Below are 24,857 nucleotides of genomic sequence, written 5' to 3'. Positions count from 1 at the left end.
AAGCTCTCATTTTAAGACAAAATTCAGATATTCTGTGGCAAAAAAAAACAAAACAAAGAAGTTATTAAATCTTAAACTCAAAAAAAAAAAAAAAAAAAAAATCATTTTCTCTGCCACTGAAAATTTGAGAACCTGAAATTATCCCTGTATTTTTAGATGAGTACCTGTACATATTTCCCTTTTCACCGACACAGAGCCAGGTCAGCCAATTCCAGAGGTTTTTTTAATAAAGTCTGACGAACAGAAATATATATTATACAGTGGAACACTGTGTGGAACTGATAGTTACTGTTCATACAGTAGATTATTATACCTAATAACACTTTTCCACCTCTATTACCTCTCAATGCTGAACTGCCTTATTCTGGATATTAGAACTAATAGTTTCCATAGCGTCACTCTAATTGACAGGATGAGATGATTGGCCTCTCCGTCCTGAGCGCTTGGTTTATTATGTGATCTTTGAGTACTGACAATGTAGTTGTGTCTGGATATAAATTCGGACTTTCTTGTGACAGGATTGCGCTTTAGACATTCACACTGCTCAATGTATTTATTGATCTAGAAAATAATAAACTGACAACTATTTATACTACCCAGACATTGGTTTTATTCTAGTGTCTAACTGCTCAAAGGAATTATTGCTTATATGACCAACTTTTTAACCTTTTATCAGTTGCCAGTAAATTGTTTATTTCTCAGACTGCTGGTTTATAGATTAGACAGATAACGTGATGGTAATTGATCATATTTGGTCAACCGCATGTTTATCAATAGATATGGCCGCTGTATAGACGTGTATATGACCGCTATGTGACTCCACATGACCTTTCTGTAAGCAGTGTAGTCCACCATGTGGGCGATTTCAGCCAGTGGAACAGGGTCTATAACATCAGACAGGACCAAATTTTACATTTTTTTTATTCATTTATTTATTTATTGTCAATGGAGATTGGTTGGTTTTGGATCAGACAGTGGCTCCATGTCGGTGAAAAAGTACTATAAGACATTTTCTGCAAAAGAAAACCAAATGCGCACCAACATTTAGCCCTAAACCAGAACAGTTGGTGCTTTTAATTTTGGCACTTTGAATATTTTTATGTTATTTTAAACATCAGTTGGCAGATCCATCACGTAAAAAACCGTCAATACATCATAATGATACAACTGTGTGTTATGTATGTTACTGTCACTGAGATGTTGACGAAATGTTCATCTTCTGTCTTCCTTTTTTATTTTTGATTTCACTGTTGCGTCCCTGTGATGGATGTTTTATTGTCTGCTCTGTATTATTTTTGTTCCGTGTCTCGTATGTCTCCATCGTAGGTAAAATGCAGGATGGAAATATGGAGAACAACCAGACCAAAGGTAACCTATTTTCACTTTGAGCTCCTCTCACAAACTGGTTTATTTCCTCTTTTTTATCCCCACCCACTGCCACTGTTGTTGCCACCCATTAACCAGATGTGTGTTTTCAGTGTTGTCGCTACTCATTCTGTCTGCTGCTTCTTCAGAGTGTGCCAAGATCGCTTGATTATCTCAGTGATCAGTTCTTCTGTCTCACTCGGTCTGAAACTGGATTTATTCTAGAGCTTTCTCTCTCTCTCTTTAGTTATAAAGTACTATAATGTACAAGGCATATTTCATGCTTCTGAGACGACGGTAGTGGAAATAATATCCATCCGAATGGAATCGATATCTGTCTGAGCGTTCAAGAAGGTGTCTGTATAAATAGGTACTAAGAAGGAGAAATAAAACATTTGTATATAAGGATAACTAAATAATGTATGGAATATTTACAGTTCTTTTTAGTGGAGTCATGAAAATAAAGTTTATGCTTAAATAACCTTCTTTATGATTGCCATCAGGACACTTTGACATATTTACATTCACATTTGTTCACTTGCCAGATGCTTTTATCCAAAGTAAAGCACGGAGGCATTTGCGAAAAACAGTATAAGTAATTTATTACAAATTCACACATTTATACTTACATACTCATTAAAACCAATATATGTTTGGTCTCTGAAGTTTGTTTTAGTTCTACGCTGGTGATACAAAGGCATAAAGCAAAAAGTAAGAGATTCATATAGCTACTAGATTTATAATTGAAACTAGCATTCTCTTACTTATAAAAGCTTCTTCCATATCCCTAGACTTTCTTCAGATAATTATATTGACAATATTTACAATCAGTTTTCATTCATTCATTCATTTTCCACCGTTTATCCGAACTACCTCGGGTCACGGGGAGCCTCAGGCGTCATCGGGCATCAAGGCAGGATACACCCTGAACGGAGTGCCAACCCATCGCAGGGCACACTCACACACTACGGACAATTTTCCAGAGATGCCAATCAACCTACCATGCATGTCTTTGGACCGGGGGAGGAAACCGGAGTACCCGGAGGAAACCCCCGAGGCACGGGGAGAACATGCAAACTCCACACACACAAGGTGGAGGCGGGAATCGAACCCCCAACCCTGGAGGTGTGAGGCGAACGTGCTAACTACTAAGTCACCGTGCCACCCACAATCAGTTTTGTATATTAATTTTTGTTAGTTTTTGTGCCTGGTGGTCCAGAAGCACTCTCACCATCATGGTCCAGGATTGATTCATGGACAGAAAACCGACCCCACCAGCAAGGGGTTAATTCGTGGTCCAGCGCTTGTTCCAAAGCCATTCATAGCATTTTGGCAGACCTTATCCAGAGTGATTTACATTTTATCTCATTTTATTCAACTGAGAAATTGAAGGTTAAGGGCCTTGCTCAGGGGCCCAGCGGTGACAGTTTGGTGGACCTGGGATTTAAACTTGCAACCTTTCAATCAATAGTCCAACACCTTACCCACTGAGCTACCACATCCCCCAAAACCTGTACAAAATGGGAGAGTTGTGTCAGGAAACATATCCGACGTAAAACCTGTGCCAAACTCAAAATGTGCGGATCGGTTCAACCGCTATGGCGACCTGGAACATAGAGCAGCTGAAGTACAACAGCAACATGTTTATGATTATTTTATACAGATAATTTATGGAACCAGTGTGAGACATTGCTTTTTGTGGAGAGTTGATATGGAAATTATTTAGGCATACGATTATTCTAGTACAGAACTCTGTCGAACTAGTAAAAAACTAAAGATGCACATTTCAGACACCAAATACAGTAGGTCTTGGATGACTGACTACATTACAAGTAAAGAAATGTTTACAGAAATTATACTGCATTTCTTTTTTAGTTGAATTATTGCTTTATGAAGCAAAATCAATGCCAAGCGTAGACCATCCATGTCAAGTGCAAGACAGTTGTAGAGACATTTTGTCTAGAAAGCTCGTACATACTTTTCTTTTGATTTTTCTGAAACTCCAGCACATTTTTCTTATATACTTTAATATAGAGATGCTTTACAGTGGCATACGCGGTCAGAGGAAAATGTACTGTACATTAAGTACATTATGTAAGTAGTGTAAATATTAACCTCAGAGAGTTTATTTATACTATACAGGCAAATGTTTGTGGACACCTGATGATCACAGATGAACGTGGGTCTTCTGAAGGCTGTTGCCACAATGTTGAAGACACAGAATTGTCTAGAATATATTTTAATGCTTGAGCATTAAGATTTCAGTTCAGTGGAACTAAGAGAAACTATAAAGACATGGATTGACAAAGCTGAAGCGGAAAATCTTGAGTGTCCTGCACCCTGATCTCAACCGTTTGGCATGAATTGAAACACTGAGTCTCTGAACTCACTACTGCTCCACACCGCCATGCTACAAATGTATTTGGACGCCTTATAACAGCAAACAATGACTTGATATGGAATGGGACGTTCAACAAGTACATATGGGTGTGATTATGAGGTGTTCACATACTTTTGGCCATACAGTGTATATTAACTGAGTTTGCAAACACTTTCTCACACTTTCAAAGAGTGTATTATAAAGTTAGGATGGTTGATAACCCATATCGTGTTTACCTTTTGAAGACTGACTGACATTCAGTTTGTTTGTTTTGTTTTGACTGATGCGTATCTGTACTCCAATGAAGTTAGCTTGTGAATTTTGCTTCCTGCTTTCAGAAGCCCCTTTCTTAATCTTTCAAGTTTTCTAATCTCATTTTGAGCTATCAGTGTCAAGTTATATTAAAAGTTGTTTCTTGTATTGCCTGGCAATGTAGCCTATATGAGCATTATCTATATTACTACAGATATTGACTATGTTATATATTCTTCAATGAAATGGATTGGTGACAAAACAAATGAATACAACGTTCACCGTCTCTATTTATACTTAATCAAGTCATGTTTTTGCCTTTGGAGTGATTATGGAGTGTGTGTAAATCTTTTGGGAAAGATAGACTTTCATTAGATACATTTTCCTCATAGTTAAAGAGTAAAACTTAAGAAACAATCATAAGATAAAATAAAACGTGCCTTGGCTGAATAACCACATGGGAGAACTGGGTAAACTTTTCTTTTCTTCATTAAACAGTTTTGCTTATTAATTTGCTTTAAAATTAAAATTGAAAGAACGATCGTGTTCCTTTCATTGAAATTAAAATCGGTGCTTCAGTTTCATGCAATTAAATCCACTCTTTATTAATTTATCAAATTAATCAAAAAAGGATATCAGCTGTACCTGTAAGTTCTGATTGTATTATTTTAATTGAAATCGTTTTTTTTTTTCATTCCGACAAGAATGAAAAATGGGTGACTCTTTGAATCATGGTCTACATTACTTATTAAAGTCTGGTACATGCTGCCTGTAAGTGGCTGCAGTAAGCAGCATGCGCTGGTTCTAATAATCGGGAAAGCTGTGACTCAGCGCTTCTGAGATCAGTCTGACCTTCGCAGTGATGTTTCATCCTCTCTGATTATTACAGTGAAGAAGCAGGACGGAGCAGCGGCGATGGAGATGCAGCCGCTGAAAAGTGCCGAGGGCGGAGAAGCTGATGACAAGGAGAAAAAAAAATCCAACGTGTCAAAAAAAGAGAAGTCTGTTCTACAGGGCAAGCTGACAAAGCTGGCTGTGCAGATTGGCAAAGCAGGTGCCTTTCCTGTCTTACAGATACAATGAATTGAGTCGCTTCTTTTTTTAGCGACCCACTTAACACCACGGTGGGCTCTAAAAGTGGTTAAAGGGGTTCATTTAAAATGTGGAATTTATATCATAAATTGAAATATTTTTATAAAGCTAATATTTCACCAGCAACCAGTTAGTATTACATAATACAGCTATTACATAATACACCTAAATATTCAATTCATTTTATTTGTTGCAGTTTTCTACGCTGCATTTAATATACAAACACCCCTAAAACACGGATGTCATCTCCTAACAACGGATATTGATCTTATTGTCTTTATTTTGGGACTTACGTACATAGACACTTAATTTGTAAGCTCCAGTTGTAGCTACTAATATTCACACAGTACACAACTTGTTGCTTCTTCAGGTTTGGTGATGTCTGCCATCACGGTCATCATCCTGGTGCTCTACTTTGCCATTGACAACTTTGTGCTCCAGAAGAGGCCTTGGCTTCCCGAGTGCACTCCTATTTACATTCAGTATTTTGTGAAATTCTTCATCATTGGTGTCACAGTGCTTGTGGTTGCTGTTCCTGAAGGCCTTCCCCTGGCTGTTACGATCTCTTTGGCCTACTCTGTCAAGGTATGACATGCATTTGTTTACAGATTTTCCTCAATATACATGGGGGATGTGGGGATTATTTGCAGATTATAAATTTATGTAGCATGAGAAAATGCATGTTGCTTTTGTTCCTTGGATTTTAATCGATGTGCCATTGCACTTTTGTTTGTAGAAAATGATGAAGGATAATAACTTGGTACGCCATCTGGATGCCTGCGAGACCATGGGCAATGCCACTGCAATCTGTTCGGATAAAACAGGCACATTGACCACTAACAGGATGACAGCGGTGCAGCTGTACGTCGCCGACGTTCATTATAAAACCATCCCAGACCCGAGTTTAATCCCAGCAAAAACTCTTGACTATCTGGTCAACGCAATAGCCATCAACAGTGCTTATACTAGCAAAATTCTGGTAAGATCCACATCTGTTCTGCAAAGTGTCTTAAAATCAAACCAATACATGTTCTGATGACAATGATAAATGAATTCATTAAAGTAATGTTAGTAAAAATACTCAGAAATAAAAGGCACAAATGCACCTATAACTTTATCTAGAAATCCAGATTCATTATACACATGGGGATGTCTTCTAGCCTGTGCACCTTATCCCATTCCTTATGCTGCATGTTCTGTATTTGCATATTCGAACATGATTGGCTGTTACATTGTATGATGCAATAACACTAGAATTTTAATTTCTGAGTTTCAGCTGCTACAATTTTTTTTTTTAACTTAAAACATTTTTGTTGCGATTTAACTCATTCATCCAATCATTACTGGAAATTGCAATTGATTAACGTGAATTGTTTTACTGTTTATTTTTGTAAAATGAAACGATAAAAATAAAGAATATAAACCTAAATGATAGACCAAATATACAATAAATGTAGGATTATTCACTTCCATTTTAACTCACTTCGGTCCATTGCAGTGAGTTTATGGAGTTGTACATTATGCTGTACGTGTTTGAGCCAAGGTCGACTGAGAGAGCTGCAGGGTTGTCACCAGGAGGCATCTGATATGTCTATATGGTAGACCAGATGGTGTATAAAGATGGATTCATGCTCTCAGTCAGTCTGACAGTATCGACTTTTTGGTTTTGAACCAAATGAATTTGGTGAAAACCTCCTCGTAGAAGGCTCTGTCAACTTGAGCATGAAAGCACAGAATTTCTTTCAAAATACAGCATGTAATATTGTGATCAACTTGCAAGCTCTGATTAAAAGAAAGACAATAACAATGATGTGAAAATATCACAAATATTTGTATATGCTTAACTTATATTATAGAACTTATAATATATAACTTATATAAGTATCCAGTTCTAAAATTTTGTGATTATAGAAATTAGAAAATAATATTTCACTTGAAGGTCTCATACATTGTGGCCTGATAAGAAAAATACACATTGTGCAGTGTTCAAACTCCCAGCTGGACTTTTTAATACTCTCTTAATAAGTCAAAACTGGTTGAATTCCTGCAGGCACAAACACTAACGCTAAAATGAGATCATTTGAACCGCTGTCCCTTGATGTATTGCAAATGAAGCCGCGCATTAATTAATCCGTCTCAGAATCGCGTTCGAAAGTCAAAACGAATGTGCTCTGAATTAGAAAAAGCTTCAAGCAGTAAAATGTAGAATCGCTTGTATCTCTTGCTCCACACACACAGAAAGTCTTGTTAACATGGGAGATGTCCGGCACATGGCAGCCCTCACACCAGACAGTGCTAATTGGAATCATCGCTTTCCAGCCATCTGCTTTGCAATTTAGAGTTGCATATTTTGTCATGGGAGACTGAGGTTTGTTACAACAGAGGGTTTTTTTTTATCTGTTCGGTGGTTTCATGTTTCAGATTACCCTTTGATTTTTTTCCTTCATAATGTAACTTTTGTGATACTGGTTCATTAAGAGATCACATGTCTGATCTGATCTCTTGTGTGTTCTTTATTCGTTTATCTCTCGCTCCGTTTGTGCATCTGGACTCAAATCTCGAAAGCTTTGATCCATAGACTCGGCTGTAGTACAGAATACATTTTAGCCACTTAAAAAAGACATTAACTGTAGCTTCGAGATGATCAGACGATCTACTGTATACCTTGTGCCCTTTGTATAATTCCCTTGGATTGAGGCAGTATAGAAGCTCGAAAGCAGATCTTTCTGAGTCGCCCTCGCAGCAGGATAGAAAGACTTACATAACACATCTCTGGTGAGAAACAGAGAGATGAGAAAGCTTTGAAAAAAAAAAAAAACACAAAAAGAATACTTTGATATTCATATCATATCAGCTGCATGCTTAATTCAGGCTGCAGTCAGCAAAAGCTTTTTGGCTTCCTCCTTAGAGAGATTCCGAGTCTTAAATGTTTTAATGTGACTTTATGTAATCAGTACATATGGCCTGCTCTCAGGTCCTGCTCACCCAATAGCCTGTGCTCCATTTATACCCCATTTGCTGTCCCCTATTATAATGCCAAACAAAGAGGTGTATCTGTCATAATAAATGAAACAATCTAATTCCTACACAATACCAATGACACAGGCCCTGAAGGCCAATTCATTAAAATAAATATCTCCAACAGCGCTATAACCAATGCAGACATCAATTAGCCAAACAATGTTGACTCATCCTTATTCCATACTTTCTGCCTGCATCTTTCTATCTCTTTTGATTTGCCAATTATACATGGTGGAGACTTTAATGCAGTTGTTAACTTATGTCGACAGAATGTCTAAATCATACAACACAACTGGCAATTAAAGCAATTAAATAATTAGTGTTTGAAAAATTGTCCTTAAACAGCCAACTACTGAAGAATTTACATTCCAGCTAGCTGCTCATCACTTCCGCATGTACTTGACTTTTTTTTAGAAAATTAGAAAAAACAGTAGAAAATTGAAAGCTGTTAAGCTTTTTTGACAGATTCTAACGGATTCAAGATCTTTGTCATATGCACCTACTGTAGATACAATAAAATTCTTACTTTGTGTTTACCTCACAAGAACAAAGGGGTTGAAGGGCAACAAACATTAAAATTGCGATCAAAAGTACATACAAATTTAAAATATCAGAAAAAATAAAGAGTACAATAAAAAGTAAAAACAAATAGTACCAAAAAACAGTTTACAATGAAAGAGATCCCGTATTCAGTTTCAAACCTTTTCGATTCTAGTGCAAGTGTGCAATTAAAGTGATAAGTATACAATAAAAGTGACAATTGTAATGTAATGTAATTTGTAAGGTTGTCAGAGCTTCCTAGTCCAGTTAATATGAAGTTGGGTAAGATAAGTCTTTTGTAAAAATGCAGATAATAGCAGATAATCCCAAATCACAAGAGAACATTTCAATACAGAGAAATTATTTACAATTTAAAAAGCTACAGTATGAAGAACTTTGAGTATAGTCTTCAATTTGGAAAATGAATTGCTAGCATCATTGAATCAAATAAAAATAAAACAAGAAAAACAATCCTAATGAATAGTTAATGTTAAGAAACTTAACAGTTGACCACACATGTCCATACAGTCTCTCAAAGATCAGAGATTTGCAGGTTTGCATTCCAACCAAGCAGGAGCTACGCCTTATTCCACCTGTTTAATCTGTTCATCTTGGCCTTCAACTAGCTAGCAGGTGTGGCTCCTGCTTTGTTGGAATGAAAATCCCTAACCACATTGGCTCTTTGCAGATGGAATTGGACACCCTGTCATAGACGATGGCAAGTGAAATCTCTGTATCTTACAGACCTCTAACTGTATTCCAGTTGCCCTTAATTCAATTCAATTCAATTCAAGTTTATTTGTATAGCGCTTTTTACAATGGACATTGTCACAAAGCAGCTTTACAGAACATAAACATAAAACAAAAGATAAACATAAGGAGAAGTATAAAGAATTAATATAATAAAAATTCAAGATATATACAGTTCACAGTGTGTATGTATGTATGTATGTGTGTGTATGTGTATTTGTCCCCAATGAGCAAGTCTGAGGGCTCAGGCAACAGTGGCAAGGAAAAACTCCCTTAGATTGGTAGAGGAAGAAACCTTGAGAGGAACCAGACTCAAGGGGAACCCATCCTCATATGGGTGAAATACTAAATACTAAAATACTACTATTCCAGATAGTTTCCTTGCTGTCCAATGTAATTTACATACTGTATATAATTAAATAGTTCTGCAGATCTCTATCAGGTAAGGCAGTGCTTTTCTGTCTAACAGTACAGGCAAAGAGATAAGCGGGCTTCTTGGCAGTGGCTCTCTTTTAGATCTAGTGTTCAGCTTTCAACAGTCAAGTTATTAATGTCTAACTTTAACCAATATTCTACAGTTGCCTCTTAATATGTAAATAACTTCACATTACCACTGGAAATTCCACTGAAGGTCCAACAGACATTTAGAATTGAAGATACTGTAAAGGTTGGAGATGCCACTCTCATGCAAACACTGAATTTCCTGGTCTTTTGATCTCCAGTTGCCCCAGCCAGTGACCTTTAACTAGAAAGATCAGCTGAAACCCTGGTGTCACTCTAACAATACCTCATACATTTTTGATTCCCGACTAGGTGTATCTGTTCAGACACCTTGTGTTTTTAAATAGAGCGGCTCTTTAGGTCAATGGGCAAATGTTCCATTACAGTTTTCCTGAGCTAATATCATGCATGTGCTTGTTAGTAAGTGAGGACTTGGGCTAAACTTATTGGTAAGTCTCTGGAACTATATGGAAACACTAGTCATCTGGGCCTTCGGTGCCTTGTCTGGTTTATCCAGTGATTTGTTGTTTTTGGCAGTCCACAGTATACACAAGTATAGTTTTTTATTCGTCTTGCTTTCAGCTTTCCAACTTTTGCATAAATAATTAGACTTAAAAAAACCTGTTGTGCAGTGCTTGGATCTCACCAAGAACAGTTTATTATCCAATTTCTTGACTGCTTGTAATTTCCTTTTTAGTTATTGATCTAAGCAGGCTGAGTTTGCTTTTTATTAAAAAAAAAAAAAGCCATAATATTGTAATGTAATAAACAATAATAGTAACAATCACATTAACTAGAAAGATTACTACTATAAGGATTTGAACAACCTTTGACTACGACCAAATTGTAAATGCTAGATGACGGGGTCAGGGCATTTCCAACAGCAGGTCTTGTGGGGTGTTCCAGGTATGCAGTGGTCAATACCTACCTAAAGTGGTCGAAGGAAGAATAACTGGCAAAGGGTTGAAGGTGCCCAAGCCTCATCGATGTGCATGAGGTGCGAAGGTTAGTCAGTCTGGTCTGATCCCACAGAAGAGCTACAGTAATAGAGCACAAATTGCTGAACAACTGAATTCTGGCTCTGATAGAAAGGTGCACATGCTGCACATGCTGTCTGCTCTTTGCACATGCTGCCTTTCACATTTCAGTACAATTGCTGTTTTGCACAATACATTACAATTCCAGTATTTCTAGAACACACACTATTTACACTGGTCAGTGATACTTTTGTATATTGTCTTTTGTGTATGGTCTTGTATGTTTTGTTTGTTTTTGTTCTGTTGTCTCATTTCACTGTGTACTGCAAGAGCTATATGGTTGAAATGACAATAAAAGCTTTTTGACTTGACTTGACATGTCGGAACACACAATGCATCTCAGCTTGCAGTAGACTGGTCAAAGTGCCCATGCTGACCCCTGCCCTTAAGTGGAAATGTATATATAGCAATGCAAATAAAAAAAGAATAAAGTTTTATAGAGCTATCGACTCTACAGTCTGGATGACTAGAAATGGCTATTAATGCATTGTGCAAATTAGAGTTTTTTACTGCGTAACTGTATGCAAGTGTTAAATTTATTGTGCTCGTACTAGGTTGTAGAAACTGGCCTTCAATGTCTTGGTCTTCATCCAAACAAATACACTGATTATTTATCCCACATAATAGTTGGCATGAGTATAACGGATTGAAATGAATTTCTTCACATACACAGTCGTGTACAGTAGTTCAATGGGTGCACTGACAAAAATAATTTTCTAGAAATAGCTAGCATGCACTGCCAAGTGCAAAAGTGCATGGAATCCAAAGGCGCTTCTTTTCACACTAAGCCCTGTGTCAAGGTGAAATCTCTCACTGTGTCACCTGGAAATCTGTCTTATATGTTGGGCAAAGTTGCTCATTCCGGCTGCAGCAGCACCATGTGGCTTGAGATTTTAGCCAGCTATCACTCTTAGGTTCCTTATGCTCAGCAATTCTCATTCAAGCAAGTCGGGAGTTGGCGAAATGGCTTGTTTCTGTCCTTCGAGTGCTGGTGATGGGGTGATAATCAAAGAGGTGCTATGAAAATGACCTTATTGTGGAGAGCAGCACTGGAAAAGAGGAAGTAATGCTGCCAATTTTCGCTCTGCCATATGCCAAAGCTCGCAGGAGTGTGTGATGCCCGGGGAGAGGACAGACGTTCAGCCAGGCACTGCATGCCAGATCCGATCTCTTCTAAATGTCCACACCTTCCTGTGGGACCCAATAGGGCTCTTGTGATCAAACAACAGGCTATTCAGTCTAAACAGTTTTCATTTAAATGTTTGTAGATGCTCTTGCTTTCAGTTTTTTTGTCTCTAGGGTGGTACTGTGTAATTATCAGTTTGTTTTTCTTAGACAAGGCAGCACTGCTGCTGGAACAATGAAGCATTTGCAGTTCTGTGACCTTGTGAATTGTCCTTACTGCTGGTTTAACAGTCATTTATCAATGCCCATAGATTTGTATTGGGCTAAATTTATCCTAAGGCAATGCTTAGGTACTATATTTGAAATCTTTACTCTGTGCTTGACATTTCTCTGCAGTCAACCTAAGAAATGCCTTCAGTAAATATTCCATGAACATATTACTGTTTAAGGCAAGCATAATTAAAATAAATAGCTTTCCAAATTTCGTCCAGGTGTTTGATTTTTTTAAGGGTTATAGATAGGGAATTATTGTACACATGCGTTCAATGTCTAAAAAAGGTTGCATCTGTACCTTGTAGTGATTTTTACATGTTATAGAATGCTGTTAGATGAAGTACAGTAATTGATGCCAGTGCCGGCATTAGCCATCTCCATTGCTTATTATGGGTCAGATATCCAAACCATCTTGTGGTTCTTTATTTCAGCCCCCAGATAAGGAGGGAGGTCTGCCCAAACAGGTCGGGAACAAAACCGAGTGTGGCCTTTTAGGACTTGTGCAGCAACTAAAGCGGGATTACCAGGCCGTTCGGAACCAGATCCCCGAAGAGAAGCTGTATAAAGTCTACACCTTCAACTCGGTCAGGAAGTCCATGAGTACTGTGGTCAAACTTCCTGATGGAAGCTTCAGGATGTACAGCAAAGGAGCATCTGAGATTATCCTGAAAAAGCAAGTGCCCTCTGGTTTCATATTTCTTTGTTTAGATTTTTTAACAGATTTCATGATCATTTGCAATTTTCTCATATAAATTGTTTTGATATTGATAAATTGAATACATAATCATATATCAACTGTCTATTTGTGGAAAGGGGTTTTATGTTTGAATCAGAAATTTTATACACAATGCTTGTTGTACTTGCTGAACAAGAATGCTGAAAGTTAGAATTCTAATTGATTTGAAATATTGGCCAATGCTCTAGGTGTAGTCGTATTCTAAATGAAGCAGGCGAGCCCCGGGTTTTTCGACCTCGAGACCGAGACGACATGGTGAAGAAGGTGATTGAACCCATGGCTTGTGATGGTCTCAGGACCATCTGTGTGGGTTACCGAGACTTTCCTGCTAATCCTGAGCCAAGTTGGGATGAAGAAAACATCATCCTGACTGACCTGACTGGAATCTGTGTGGTTGGAATTGAGGATCCTGTGCGACCAGAGGTGAGATTTTGGTGTAAAGTAATGTTCTGGTTGTGTTGTTTTTTCAAAAAAATATTATTATTATTAGTCACACCGGGAGGAGGAAGACAGACCCAGATGCAGGATAGCTTGAAATGAACAGGGTTTATTCATTCATTCATTTTATCCGAACTACCTCGGGTCATGGGGAGCCTGTGCCTATCTCAGGCGTCATCGGGCATCAAGGCAGGATACACCATGGACAGAGTGCCAACCCATCACAGGGCACACACACACTCTCATTCACTCACACACTTTGGGAAATTTTCCAGAGATGCCAATAACCTACCATGCATCTCTTTGGACCAGGGGAGGAAACCGGAGTACCCGGAGGAAACCCCCGAGGCACGGGGAGAACATGCAAACTCCACACACACAAGGCGGAGGCGGGAATCGAACCCCCAACCCTGGAGGTGTGAGGCGAACGTGCTAACCACTAAGCCACCGTGCCCCTAACAGGGTTTAATATATATTAAATGCAAAGAAAAGGTACAAAGACGAAAACTAAACGGGACAAAGGACGATGAAGAACAACATACACTGACATTGATTCCGCTCTGTCATCGGCAACGCGGCATGGTTAAAAAGACAAGACAATGAACAAATAGGATTATTATTATTATTATTATTATTATTATTATTATTATTGTTAGTATTGAATGATTCTTGAAAATTATTAACTACTGTATATTACATAACTCACAGTTTTAAATTTGTATTAGGTAGGTAAGGGTTGAATGACACTGTATTGATTTTCCACACACTTGTATTTCTGTTTGTTCCACAGAAGCATAATGATTGTAATTTTTAGTCATATTAATCACACCACTTTCACATAATTAGCTGTAAGAAATACAGGATGTTAAATCAGATATAATGCACTATTTCTTATCACTATAAAGACTGTGCAAGTCTTTATATGCAGACATTTTCTGCTCAGACTCTAATTAAATATTTTAAACACAATGAAACCATAACACAATGAAAGCCATGAAACCATTACAGTACATCTGAATATGAAAAAATCTTTTCTTTTTTTCAAAATTTAATTCCAATCCCAACAATTGCTGAAAAAGAGTCTATTATAACTACATAGATATACTAGATGACAAAAAAATCTAATATTCCTAATGATGGGTTAAGTGACAGTGTAACTATGACAGCCATCATCACTGCAATACATTTTAAGTTGGTTACCTGTCCCATGCATGTGAGTGTGAGTGAGTGTGCACACAATAAGCTGTGTTAATTAACAAGGTGGAGAAAAGGGTCATTTATATATCAGTAAGTTTCAGCAATTGTATTTATCATTATTAATGTAATGTGATTTAGACAGAAAGAATAATTTTGACATTTAGCAAAAAAAACACAACATTTATTGGCATTCAAAATAAAATCTAATTAGTACAGTACATATATATATATATATATATATATATATATATATATATATATATATATATATATATATATATATATATATAAATCAACCTAGCCATTTATTTATTTATTTATTTATTTATTTATTTATGTACTTGAACTAAGCCATTGTAAGATAAAAAGCATTCATTTATTGAATCAAATATTTCCTAAAATATTCATGTACAGTCTTGCAGTCATCATCAGGGTTGCCCTTATTCACTAATAAACCATCATGACTGATACCTGAGAATCTGTAAACAAATCCATTTCAGTTAAAGGTCTAACGTTACCTGTCACCTTCCTCTTCCACTGTTAATTATTAATGAAGCTCTTCCTCTTCCATCTGCCTCTAATGAGTGGTCAGACCAAACATGAATAAAATTTACCTGGCAACAAAGCTAATCGACTTAAATTCAAAAGGCCTCATAAAGAAGGAATTCTTTTTTTTTTTTACATAGTCTCCAGGTTATGTACAATTGTTCATATACCATCCTTCATTGGTAAAATTCTCTTAATTCTGAAACAGTTGCCTACTTTATTCCTGCAGGTGCCAGAAGCTATTCGTAAGTGTCAGCGTGCTGGCATCACTGTGCGAATGGTTACTGGTGACAATATCAACACTGCCAGAGCCATCGCCATCAAGTGTGGCATCATCCACCCTGGAGAGGACTTTCTGTGCATTGATGGCAAAGAATTCAACAGAAGGATTCGTAATGAAAAAGGAGAGGTACTGCATGTTCAGTACTAAGACAGACACACAAAATGTGTGTGTGTGTATGTGTGTGTGTGTGTATGACCAGACCCTCCTTTCGAGATGGTGTTCTATGTTGACACATAGAGTGCTTCAAGCTAATGTTGATGTCAAACTTATTTATACACCACCACAAGATCATTAAATTTGAACTAGCTGACATCGTGTGACTCAATAAATGATATCTGTAAGAAACATGTAAAGGAGTGGGACTAAGTCCAGATGCAACACTGGAGCAAAACAATCCTTCACATTGGGATAAAATCCCACACGCCATTGTCTTGGACATTGGTCTGCAACACAAAAAGGGGAAGGATACATCAGGCAAGTGAAGCAGGAAGCAGGAGATACTATCATTTGTGAGATGCCCAATGATCTAAGTAGAACCCCAGGTACTGTACTATACCTCCACACTTCCATTTGCATACATCTCTAGGGCTTTAGAAGCTGTCAAGTGCTTGCCCAAGGATGTGAGCTTTCCCTACCATGCTACATATGACACTAACAACCATTACTATGGATTTTTCTCTAAATAGGTTTTTAGCATATGCACAGCGGGGCCATAGAATTTGGTCCATTAGTCATGGGAAAGTAGCCAGCACTCCGAAGAGCCCAAAGTGTGACAAATTGCTGCAGCCAAATGGGTGTGGAGAAAACCATTTCTCTTAAACTTTGACAAGTCCACCTGAAAAAAGTCCTTGACCAAATTCAGGGTTGAATAAAAATAATCCATGCCCAGCCATTCCAAGACTTTGTTAAATAAGGCATTGGAAACAGCAAACTGTGGATATCCATGCAGAAATGGTTTCCCTGGCTGGCTTGGGCTCAGGCCACACAACGTTTCTCTAATCTTTAGCATTTCCACCTATTCATGTTCAGGCAATATAATAGCCTGCACACAACCACACTGGAGGGAGTCTCTATATTCTATTAGGTCAGCATAGGGGACTAGAGAAAACACCTCATAAATTGACCTGAAATTTACTGACCTACTCTTTGGTACAGTAACAGCTGGTCTCCAATGTCACTTTTCCACCAAGGCAGTTTGAGTGCTGGTTCAGAGCCACAGCCTAATTTAAAATCTATTCTTTCTTTTTCGACACCTAAAGCACCAGCTTTGAACCAGGAAAAGTGGTTCTTAAGTAGCACCAAAACATTGCTCTAGACTTAAGAACAGCTTGCATCAGGGCTGGGGGCGGGGTTACTGTGACCAACAAGACAAAAAAAAAACATTGTTAGCGACATTTTTAAATAATTTTAAATCAGGATTCGCTGCGTTTGGATGCCAATGTAGGTTCCTAAAGCCACGAGCATTAACAGTAAAGCAACATCCGCCATTGTTGAGGTTGTGTTTGTGTTTCAACTGCTGCGCTAACATTGCTATATAACGTTGTATTCAGTGACGTAAGACTTAGCTCTGTGATGGCTCTCTAGCCCTTAGAAAGGTAAACCGGTTCTTAGAAGGCTCGCCAGTGGAACCAACTTCGAACCAGCACCAGCTCTGAACCAGCACTCGGAACCAGCAAACGGTGGAAAGGGGGCACAAGTGGTTTTAGGTTGGGACCTAATGCTTCTGAATGCTCTCATTCCAACTCATGTCTGTCTGCCATGACCAGGTACAAAAAGACCTGCCTATCTTCAGTGATTTAGAAGATTGAGGTAGTGGTAAATCTTCCATGTGTTTTGTTTTCCCTACATATGACCTTGATGGGTCTGTGCCAATTGAAGAGTCATTTTAAGAGGTTATATGAGTCATGGTGGAAGTAGTCTGGTTAGGGACCTCATTTTTACTACATATTTGACCATAAACCCAGCTTTCTTTATTATGTCCAACACTCCATGGGGCTTATTTCTGTATAACTTGAAAAGAGAAAATCCTCTGGTGGTCTAGGGCACCTCCCAGACCACAAATATGGTGATTTACCACAGAGGCACTGTTTCATGATACGTCACATGGTCCTTGAGGACTAAAATGAAGCCATACCCCGTATTGTCCCAATGTGCCAAAGGCAGCTGTCCTACAGCTCTCTCACTTTCTCCTTTGTGGTCACAGTCACACAGTGTACCAGGAATTGTGTCTTCACACCACCCTCCTTGTTCACTCCATGTAGTCCACTGCTAACTGACCAAACTCGTTTAATGTTCTTGACTCATATACTATGGCACTTATATCTTGTTTGGCACAAGTCATATGTATACATGTTACTGTGAATACACCTCAACTTCACCTCCCTCTGCATTGTCTCGAATCATGATTGGAAGGATCATGCCCTGGCTGTCTGCGGTCCCAGCAGACTTGCTCGGGCCTCGTTCCAGCTCTCGGCTGTGGATCAACGGTGGCACTCTGGGCAAGAGAGGGGAGAAATAAAATAGACACAGTGCCAGAAATAAACCTGATCTATTGAGCATGTGTAAATTTTAACCTAATGTTAAATTTAGGCTGTTATTGTCTTCAATTCATTCAATGCACTTTATATTTATTTAATACATTTTCACTGGCAATTTCTGGACATTACCAGGTACCATTACAGGTGTAAAGACTCCTCTTCTGAGATCAATCTCGCTTAAAGCAATTCAATTATTTATTTATTTAGTGATATAAATGATGAAATATTCCTCTAATTTTGAGTTTTTGCTAAACCCTGCACCAGACTTTGAATTTGGCGGACCAAAGCAAATCAGTGAATCTTATTCAAACACCCTTAATAATTACTGAGCAAAAGAATTAGATTGTTCTGCCATAGCTCAGCTTTCTAGCATCCTCGTACGAGTATTATTCTAATTACACCCACGCTCGTACTAACAAGTAAAGGCTGTAACACTATGATGATGACTTTAGGTACTCAGGATTGTGTTGCATTTACACTTGCAGGGAATCAGACTTCCCTAATAGCTTATTGTGTGCGTGTCATCTGTAGGTTGAACAAGAGCGCATTGATAAAGTTTGGCCTAAGCTGCGAGTGTTAGCCCGGTCTTCTCCAACGGATAAACACACACTTGTTAAAGGTGAGAAAATCTGCATTATCTATTAATTATATTAAAATGTTCTGTTTTTTTTGTTTTTTTTTTTTGTTTGTTTTTTGTAATAATTTTAATTAGATAAAATAATGAATGACCAACATCGTTCTATTTTACTGTCTTGTCTTCTTGTAATATGTAAAGCACTTTTGAAAAGCTTTTTTGAGTTAAAGTTAAATTTGCTAAATAATAAGTACTGACTGTTATGGAAGACCGACTGACTGAACATCCTTTTTTTTTAAATTTACATTTATTAAAAATGCTATTTATTTCAATTTTCCCTGCAAACACTCTTGTGCCTGAACCATAGGAGTAACCATAAAGCCCAGAATTTGTACTGTATGTTAACAAAGAAATTAATACTTAAGTGAATCGATGTTGCTAATTTTCTAAACCAAGTAATGAACATTTGTGTTAGCTATGCAAGGACTTAATTAATATGTCTCTGCAACTTAATAGGCAGAATTCATAATTAAGGCTTGAGTATTTACATGCCATTGTTGACAAACACTAGTGTAAAGCTGATTATTAAATCTCAGTAACATTTATCATTCAGTTTATGTGCGATTATTTTAACTGTTGATGGAATCAACAGTTAATTTTTCTTTAAACATTATTTATGCTGTACTAATGCTGATTTGTTAATGTCGATTTAATGCGAACATTAATGTGAAGCCTTAACCAAGCCTTACACCTCACTGCGGTTGTGTATAAGATGACAAAAGCTTGTGTACTTGTGTACTGTTCTGTACAATTAAAACATGTATATGCTTTTACACACTGTGGTGCAGGTTAAGGAATAATTTTAGTAATGTACCAATTTACTACTGCAGTCATTCTATTATGTGGATACCTGTTTATTATTATTATTATTATTATTATTATTGTTGTTGTTGTTGTTTATCCTGTAATGATTCTGTGTCTTAGGTATAATCGACAGCACGCTATTGGAGCAGAGGCAGGTCGTGGCTGTAACAGGAGATGGTACCAATGATGGACCTGCTCTGAAAAAAGCAGATGTCGGCTTTGCCATGGTATATTTCACCTCATCCGTAACCACACTTCAACCACAGCCAAACCAGCTGCTCAGTCTTTTTTTGCCAGGAGAGGGAAATCAGGCTGCTATGTTGTAATTCCATCCTTGAGTCTTTGCATTCTCCTGTGCCACCCAAATTCAGGCTGTCCTCATTTCTCAGCTATCGTCACGCTGACACACAGCATCACGCCATTTTGTGTCCTCCACATGAAAAAAAAAATGCAGCAGTGCCCCCTAGTGTGTTCTTTGAGGAAGGGATAAGTTCAGATAAGAAGATCATCAATTGTCCTATAATGTCAGATCTACATTTTGTTGCATTTCACCTGTATACAATTATATTATGTGTTTTTGGTTGAATAACAGGCAAAAAGTTTGTCACCTCTAATGTTTGACCAAAATTAAGAATAACATAATCTGTGTTCTTGCTCAACAAACCAAGAGTATCTTACTATTTTTCTACGTTCACATCTTCAGGGGTCCTGTTGACATCGACACCATATAGATATGTCATTGTTACTTTTGTTGTTCTGTTTGCTTCACTTATTTTGGTTCAACAGTACTTAAATTTAAGTGACCAGAAAACCACATGAGAAAACTGCTAGGCATGAGATCTCTATTTGAATGTAAGCCTAACCCACATTGACACACCTATGTGGCCAAGAAAAAATGTTTGAGTGTTGTGCAGAAATTTTCAATTTCAGATCAAACTTTTTTCATAATCAAAATCTTCATTTTAATTACAGGGAATTGCAGGTACAGACGTGGCCAAGGAAGCCTCTGACATTATCCTGACGGACGACAACTTCTCAAGTATTGTGAAAGCAGTGATGTGGGGACGCAATGTCTACGACAGCATCTCCAAGTTCCTACAGTTCCAGCTTACTGTTAATGTGGTGGCCGTGATCGTGGCATTTACTGGAGCTTGTATTACACAGGTTATACAGATATGCAAGATAGTTCTAGGATGTGGTAGCTTAGAGTTTAAGGTGTTGTACTACTGAATGGTAGGTTGTGAGCACAAATCCCTGGTCCACCAAGCGTCCACTGCTTGGCCCCTGAGCAAGGCCCTAAGTATCTCAGTTGTACAAAATAAGATAAAAATGTAAGTTGCACTTGATAAGGGGCGTCTGCCATATGCTGTAAATATTGTAGGTCTCTATTCGCAAACTTTTTTTTTACTTTTATTTAAATTGTTGAACATGCAGTAATTCAACACAATTACCAAATGTGTTCAAATATATCTATATGTACCAGAAAATTCTGTAAAACTGCTGTGGATCAGTGAAAATCTTTGAAAGTATTACATTTTCAACTTTCCAATCAAAGGACGTACAGTATTCTTAACATGGCTGCAGTAACACACAACCATAATAATAACCATAATAATACTGGGCCAAGGCAGATGACCTAGTTCCAGCCCGCTGTAATAACTTAGCTGAATTTCCTTAAGGAACACTGGCCTAGAAAAATCAAGGTAAAGGTTATTTCTACTCTACACTGAGCTGCAGACTGTTTTATCAAAGTTTACCCTGCAAGGTTGGTGCAGGATCACTGAAAATTGCACTGTTGCTCTACACAATTTCTCAAAATATTAACATATTTTACATAGAATTTATAAAACGCATGCTTTAAATCTCAGAAGCTATATTATTATCCCTAGCTGTATTTTTTATCTGCTCTTGATGTCTTGAAAACTGACATTAGTCAGGTCAGTTGTGACCGATCGTGGACCCAAAATGTCAAAGATTATCATAGAGACTGCAGATATTAGACAGGTTGCAGTCTTATGTCAGAGTTCTGTGACCAGATTTACATTGGATTCTCTTACAGCTCATGACACTGATCAGATGATTGATAACATTTTTACATCAGTCTGTATATCCTCTCATGAGAACCATCTCAGTTGTTCAGTCTCAATGTCTGTCTCACTGACCAACAACTCTCTTGTTTAGTTTTGGACAGGATATCTCAAGTTTTAGGTTATCCAATTGGTGCATGCAATGATTTTCAGTAATGTTCCTTGCTTAAGGACTCAGCAGTGTCAGCTTGGAGAAGCTTGGATTTCAGCTCACGACCTTCTGATCAGTAGTCCAACCTCTTAACCACTGAGCAACCTTTTCTACTTTGTATCTCTGACCACATTTTTCTTTTTTTTTCTGTCAGGATTCTCCATTGAAAGCTGTTCAGATGTTGTGGGTGAACCTCATCATGGACACTTTCGCATCCCTGGCTCTGGCCACGGAACCCCCGACTGAATCTCTGCTCATGAGAAAACCGTATGGCCGCAACAAGCCGCTCATCTCTAGTACCATGACCAAGAACATTCTGGGCCATGGCATCTACCAGCTTATCATCATATTCAGTCTACTGTTTGTGGGTATGTCTTTCTCATACAGTAAAAATTTTTTATATTTTATATGATAATTTCCCTGATTATTTTTTAAGGGTATGCTTCCTGAAATCTGGGGGAGATTAGATGTTTTCAGACATTACTCTGTAATACCAGCGATATAGAACGTTTACTACGCAGAAAGAAAAAAATATATATTTCTGATTGCATAACCACTTTTGTGTAGGCGAGCAGCTCTTTGACATCGACAGTGGCAGGAACGCACCTCTGCACTCGCCTCCATCTGAACATTACACCATCATCTTCAACACCTTTGTCATGATGCAGCTCTTCAACGAGATCAACGCCCGCAAGATTCACGGCGAGAGGAACGTGTTTGATGGCATTTTCCGAAACCCTATCTTCTGCTCTATTGTTCTGGGCACTTTTGCAATTCAGGTATTAATTAACACAAATCCAAATGCACAGTTCTTTACCCAACATCAACTGCCTGACCTCACTAATACTCCTGTGGCTGAATAAACACAAATATCCACAGCAACACTCTAAAATCTAGTCGAAATCCTTCCCAGAAAATTAGAGGTTATTCTTACAGCATAGTGAGACTATATTTAAAAAGGATGTTCAATGAGGACATAAAGATGTTCACATTATACAAATATCCAGCTTGGTGATGTTATCTTAGCGAAAAAGCACATTTTATGCCCTCCTTGGTCATTGAAAATGCATAATAAATTCATAGTAATGACTTCAGGATGTAGGCTTTGTTTCCACAGCAGGAACATCAGGAACTCAGGGAATTTTCCAGGAATCTTAAAGCATTTTCTTTGGAGCAAACAGGACCAAATTTAGTTTCTGGGTTGTAGTTATTGGTACCTTTTAGTATTTGTTACAACGTGTGTATTTTCTAAGGACGAGAAACTACTGTTTCACGAAGGTTTTGAACCTTTGTGCCTATAATAATACAGAGATAAACAAATACAGAAGAGCAAATACTATACTAATCTACCTCTGATAGCAGGAGGGAAAGCAGGAAGTGAATATGGAGATAATCAAAAGACAAAAAAAATAAGGCTTCCCAAATTTCTAACTGTGTTATATAATCTTCTGTGTTTCAGGTTGTTATTGTGCAGTTTGGAGGGAAACCCTTCAGCTGCTCTCCTCTCGATGTTGAAAAGTGGATGTGGTGTGTGTTCTTCGGGCTTGGAGAGCTGGTCTGGGGACAGGTATCTTGCTATTTCAGTTAGAGACAACTTTTCAGTCAGAGCCACCTAGATTTCAGCCTACAGTAGTGTGCAAAAGTTATACTAGAACCTGAACACCTTTTATCATAGACTGTATATGTTAATTGTTGGATTCTTAATGACTAAGACGTAAAATTGACCTAAAATTAAAATTCATCACTCTGTTTGCTATCTGTTTTTATTTTGGTGTATCTCATTATGTCAATTAGCATTACAGAAGTGGAAAAATAAACTGAGACAGATTAAAGATGACTTAAATGTGTAAAAATATTTGCAGTGCTTTGCACAAGCTACTGTATATAGTAGTGGTAAAAAAATTATGTTTGAAAAAAGTCTGTGACAAACAAAGAATCTTTTTGGAATCTTATTTTAAAAACTTTTTCCACAAATAATTCAGTGAAAAGTTTTTTTTTTTACCTTAATCATACATTAAAATGTAGTTTCTTATCACTATAATACCAACCTGTGATTCCTTGGTGTGACTCAGGTGATATCATCCGTCCCGAACAGTAAGTTGAGGTTCCTGAAAGCAGCTGGTCAGCTTACACAGAAGGATGATGCACCAGAAGAGGAAATGAATGAGGATCAGGAGGAAATTGATCATGCTGAGAGGGAGTTACGACGAGGACAGATCCTCTGGTTCCGTGGTCTCAGCAGAATCCAGACTCAGGTGCGAGGCACAGAGACAGCAATAATTTTCAAGATACTTGATATGACATACAGGCATTCATGCCTTATCTGCATGCATATAGATTTAATTTGATAGTAGGGAAAGCTTTCATTCTGAGCTTTCATTTTATTCTTTTTCCTTTTGAGAAAGCTTTGAGGAAACCAAAAAAAACAAAGAAATTAACCAGAATCCAGGCGATAAAAATGTAGAAAATTTTCAGGGGTGCTGTATTTAGTAGGTCTCATTAAAAATACAAAACAATCCAAAAGAGTTGATTACTGTACAGGCAGTAGAATTGAAAATAAATTCATTTATATAGGCTGGTGCAAAAATCAAATTTTTCTCCTGCTTGTGATTTACCATTTTTATCGTGAAAAACTATTTTATTATTCTGAACTAATCTTAAATCTTAGCTACTGAATCTCTTACCTTTAAAGAAAGCAAGGGAAAATGCCTGCTCTGAGCATGTGAACGTAGAGGAAGGGACTGGGGCTTCTAAGCAGCATCATCGAGTTAATATCAAATCATCTGTGCAAGTCATTATTGTTCCCATAATACTAAGGAGAAAATGACTGCTTTTGTGGACATATTTTGATTTATAGTGTGTAGTGTTTTTAGGAGTCATTTTGACCTTCAACACTGCAGAAGAGCTGTTAATATAATATATTTTGAATAAAAGTTAATGAATAATATTGCCATATGTAGAGATTTTTATAAAAATCCTCCTTCTAGAAAGAGGACAAATGGTTAGCTCTGTTGAAGTCAGTAGTAGTTTGGTGGCTAGTTAGGAGTGTTATGAAATAGAGTTTGAGATGAATGCAGGTGTTTTATTAAAGGAGCAAGCAGCCAAATC

At 37.6% G+C, this 24,857-nt stretch overlaps 1 protein-coding gene across 8 annotated transcripts in view; it reads left to right on the top strand.

The window, feature by feature from the left end:
- atp2b2 (ATPase plasma membrane Ca2+ transporting 2) overlaps window positions 1–24,857 on the top strand; it is a 166,163-nt gene that overhangs the window by 130,473 nt on the left and 10,833 nt on the right. For 6 of the 8 annotated variants that reach the window (XM_060858712.1, XM_060858710.1, XM_060858717.1 and 3 more), the window contains 14 exons: window positions 1,327–1,368; window positions 4,887–5,051; window positions 5,460–5,674; window positions 5,826–6,068; window positions 12,768–13,009; window positions 13,261–13,495; window positions 15,483–15,662; window positions 18,605–18,692; window positions 19,632–19,738; window positions 20,484–20,675; window positions 21,904–22,117; window positions 22,317–22,528; window positions 23,209–23,316; window positions 23,822–24,004. In XM_060858712.1, coding sequence (XP_060714695.1) covers window positions 1,327–1,368; window positions 4,887–5,051; window positions 5,460–5,674; window positions 5,826–6,068; window positions 12,768–13,009; window positions 13,261–13,495; window positions 15,483–15,662; window positions 18,605–18,692; window positions 19,632–19,738; window positions 20,484–20,675; window positions 21,904–22,117; window positions 22,317–22,528; window positions 23,209–23,316; window positions 23,822–24,004 — 2,426 coding nt within the window. The remainder of the gene's footprint in view (window positions 1–1,326; window positions 1,369–4,886; window positions 5,052–5,459; window positions 5,675–5,825; window positions 6,069–12,767; window positions 13,010–13,260; window positions 13,496–15,482; window positions 15,663–18,604; window positions 18,693–19,631; window positions 19,739–20,483; window positions 20,676–21,903; window positions 22,118–22,316; window positions 22,529–23,208; window positions 23,317–23,821; window positions 24,005–24,857) is intronic. The other 2 variants (XM_060858714.1, XM_060858716.1) reach the window with 1 other exon arrangement.

This window comes from Tachysurus vachellii, chromosome 22 (genome assembly GCF_030014155.1).
Source record: "Tachysurus vachellii isolate PV-2020 chromosome 22, HZAU_Pvac_v1, whole genome shotgun sequence".
In the NCBI taxonomy this organism is placed as follows: Eukaryota; Metazoa; Chordata; class Actinopteri; order Siluriformes; family Bagridae; genus Tachysurus; species Tachysurus vachellii.
This window is presented reverse-complemented; position numbering and strand designations above follow the sequence as displayed.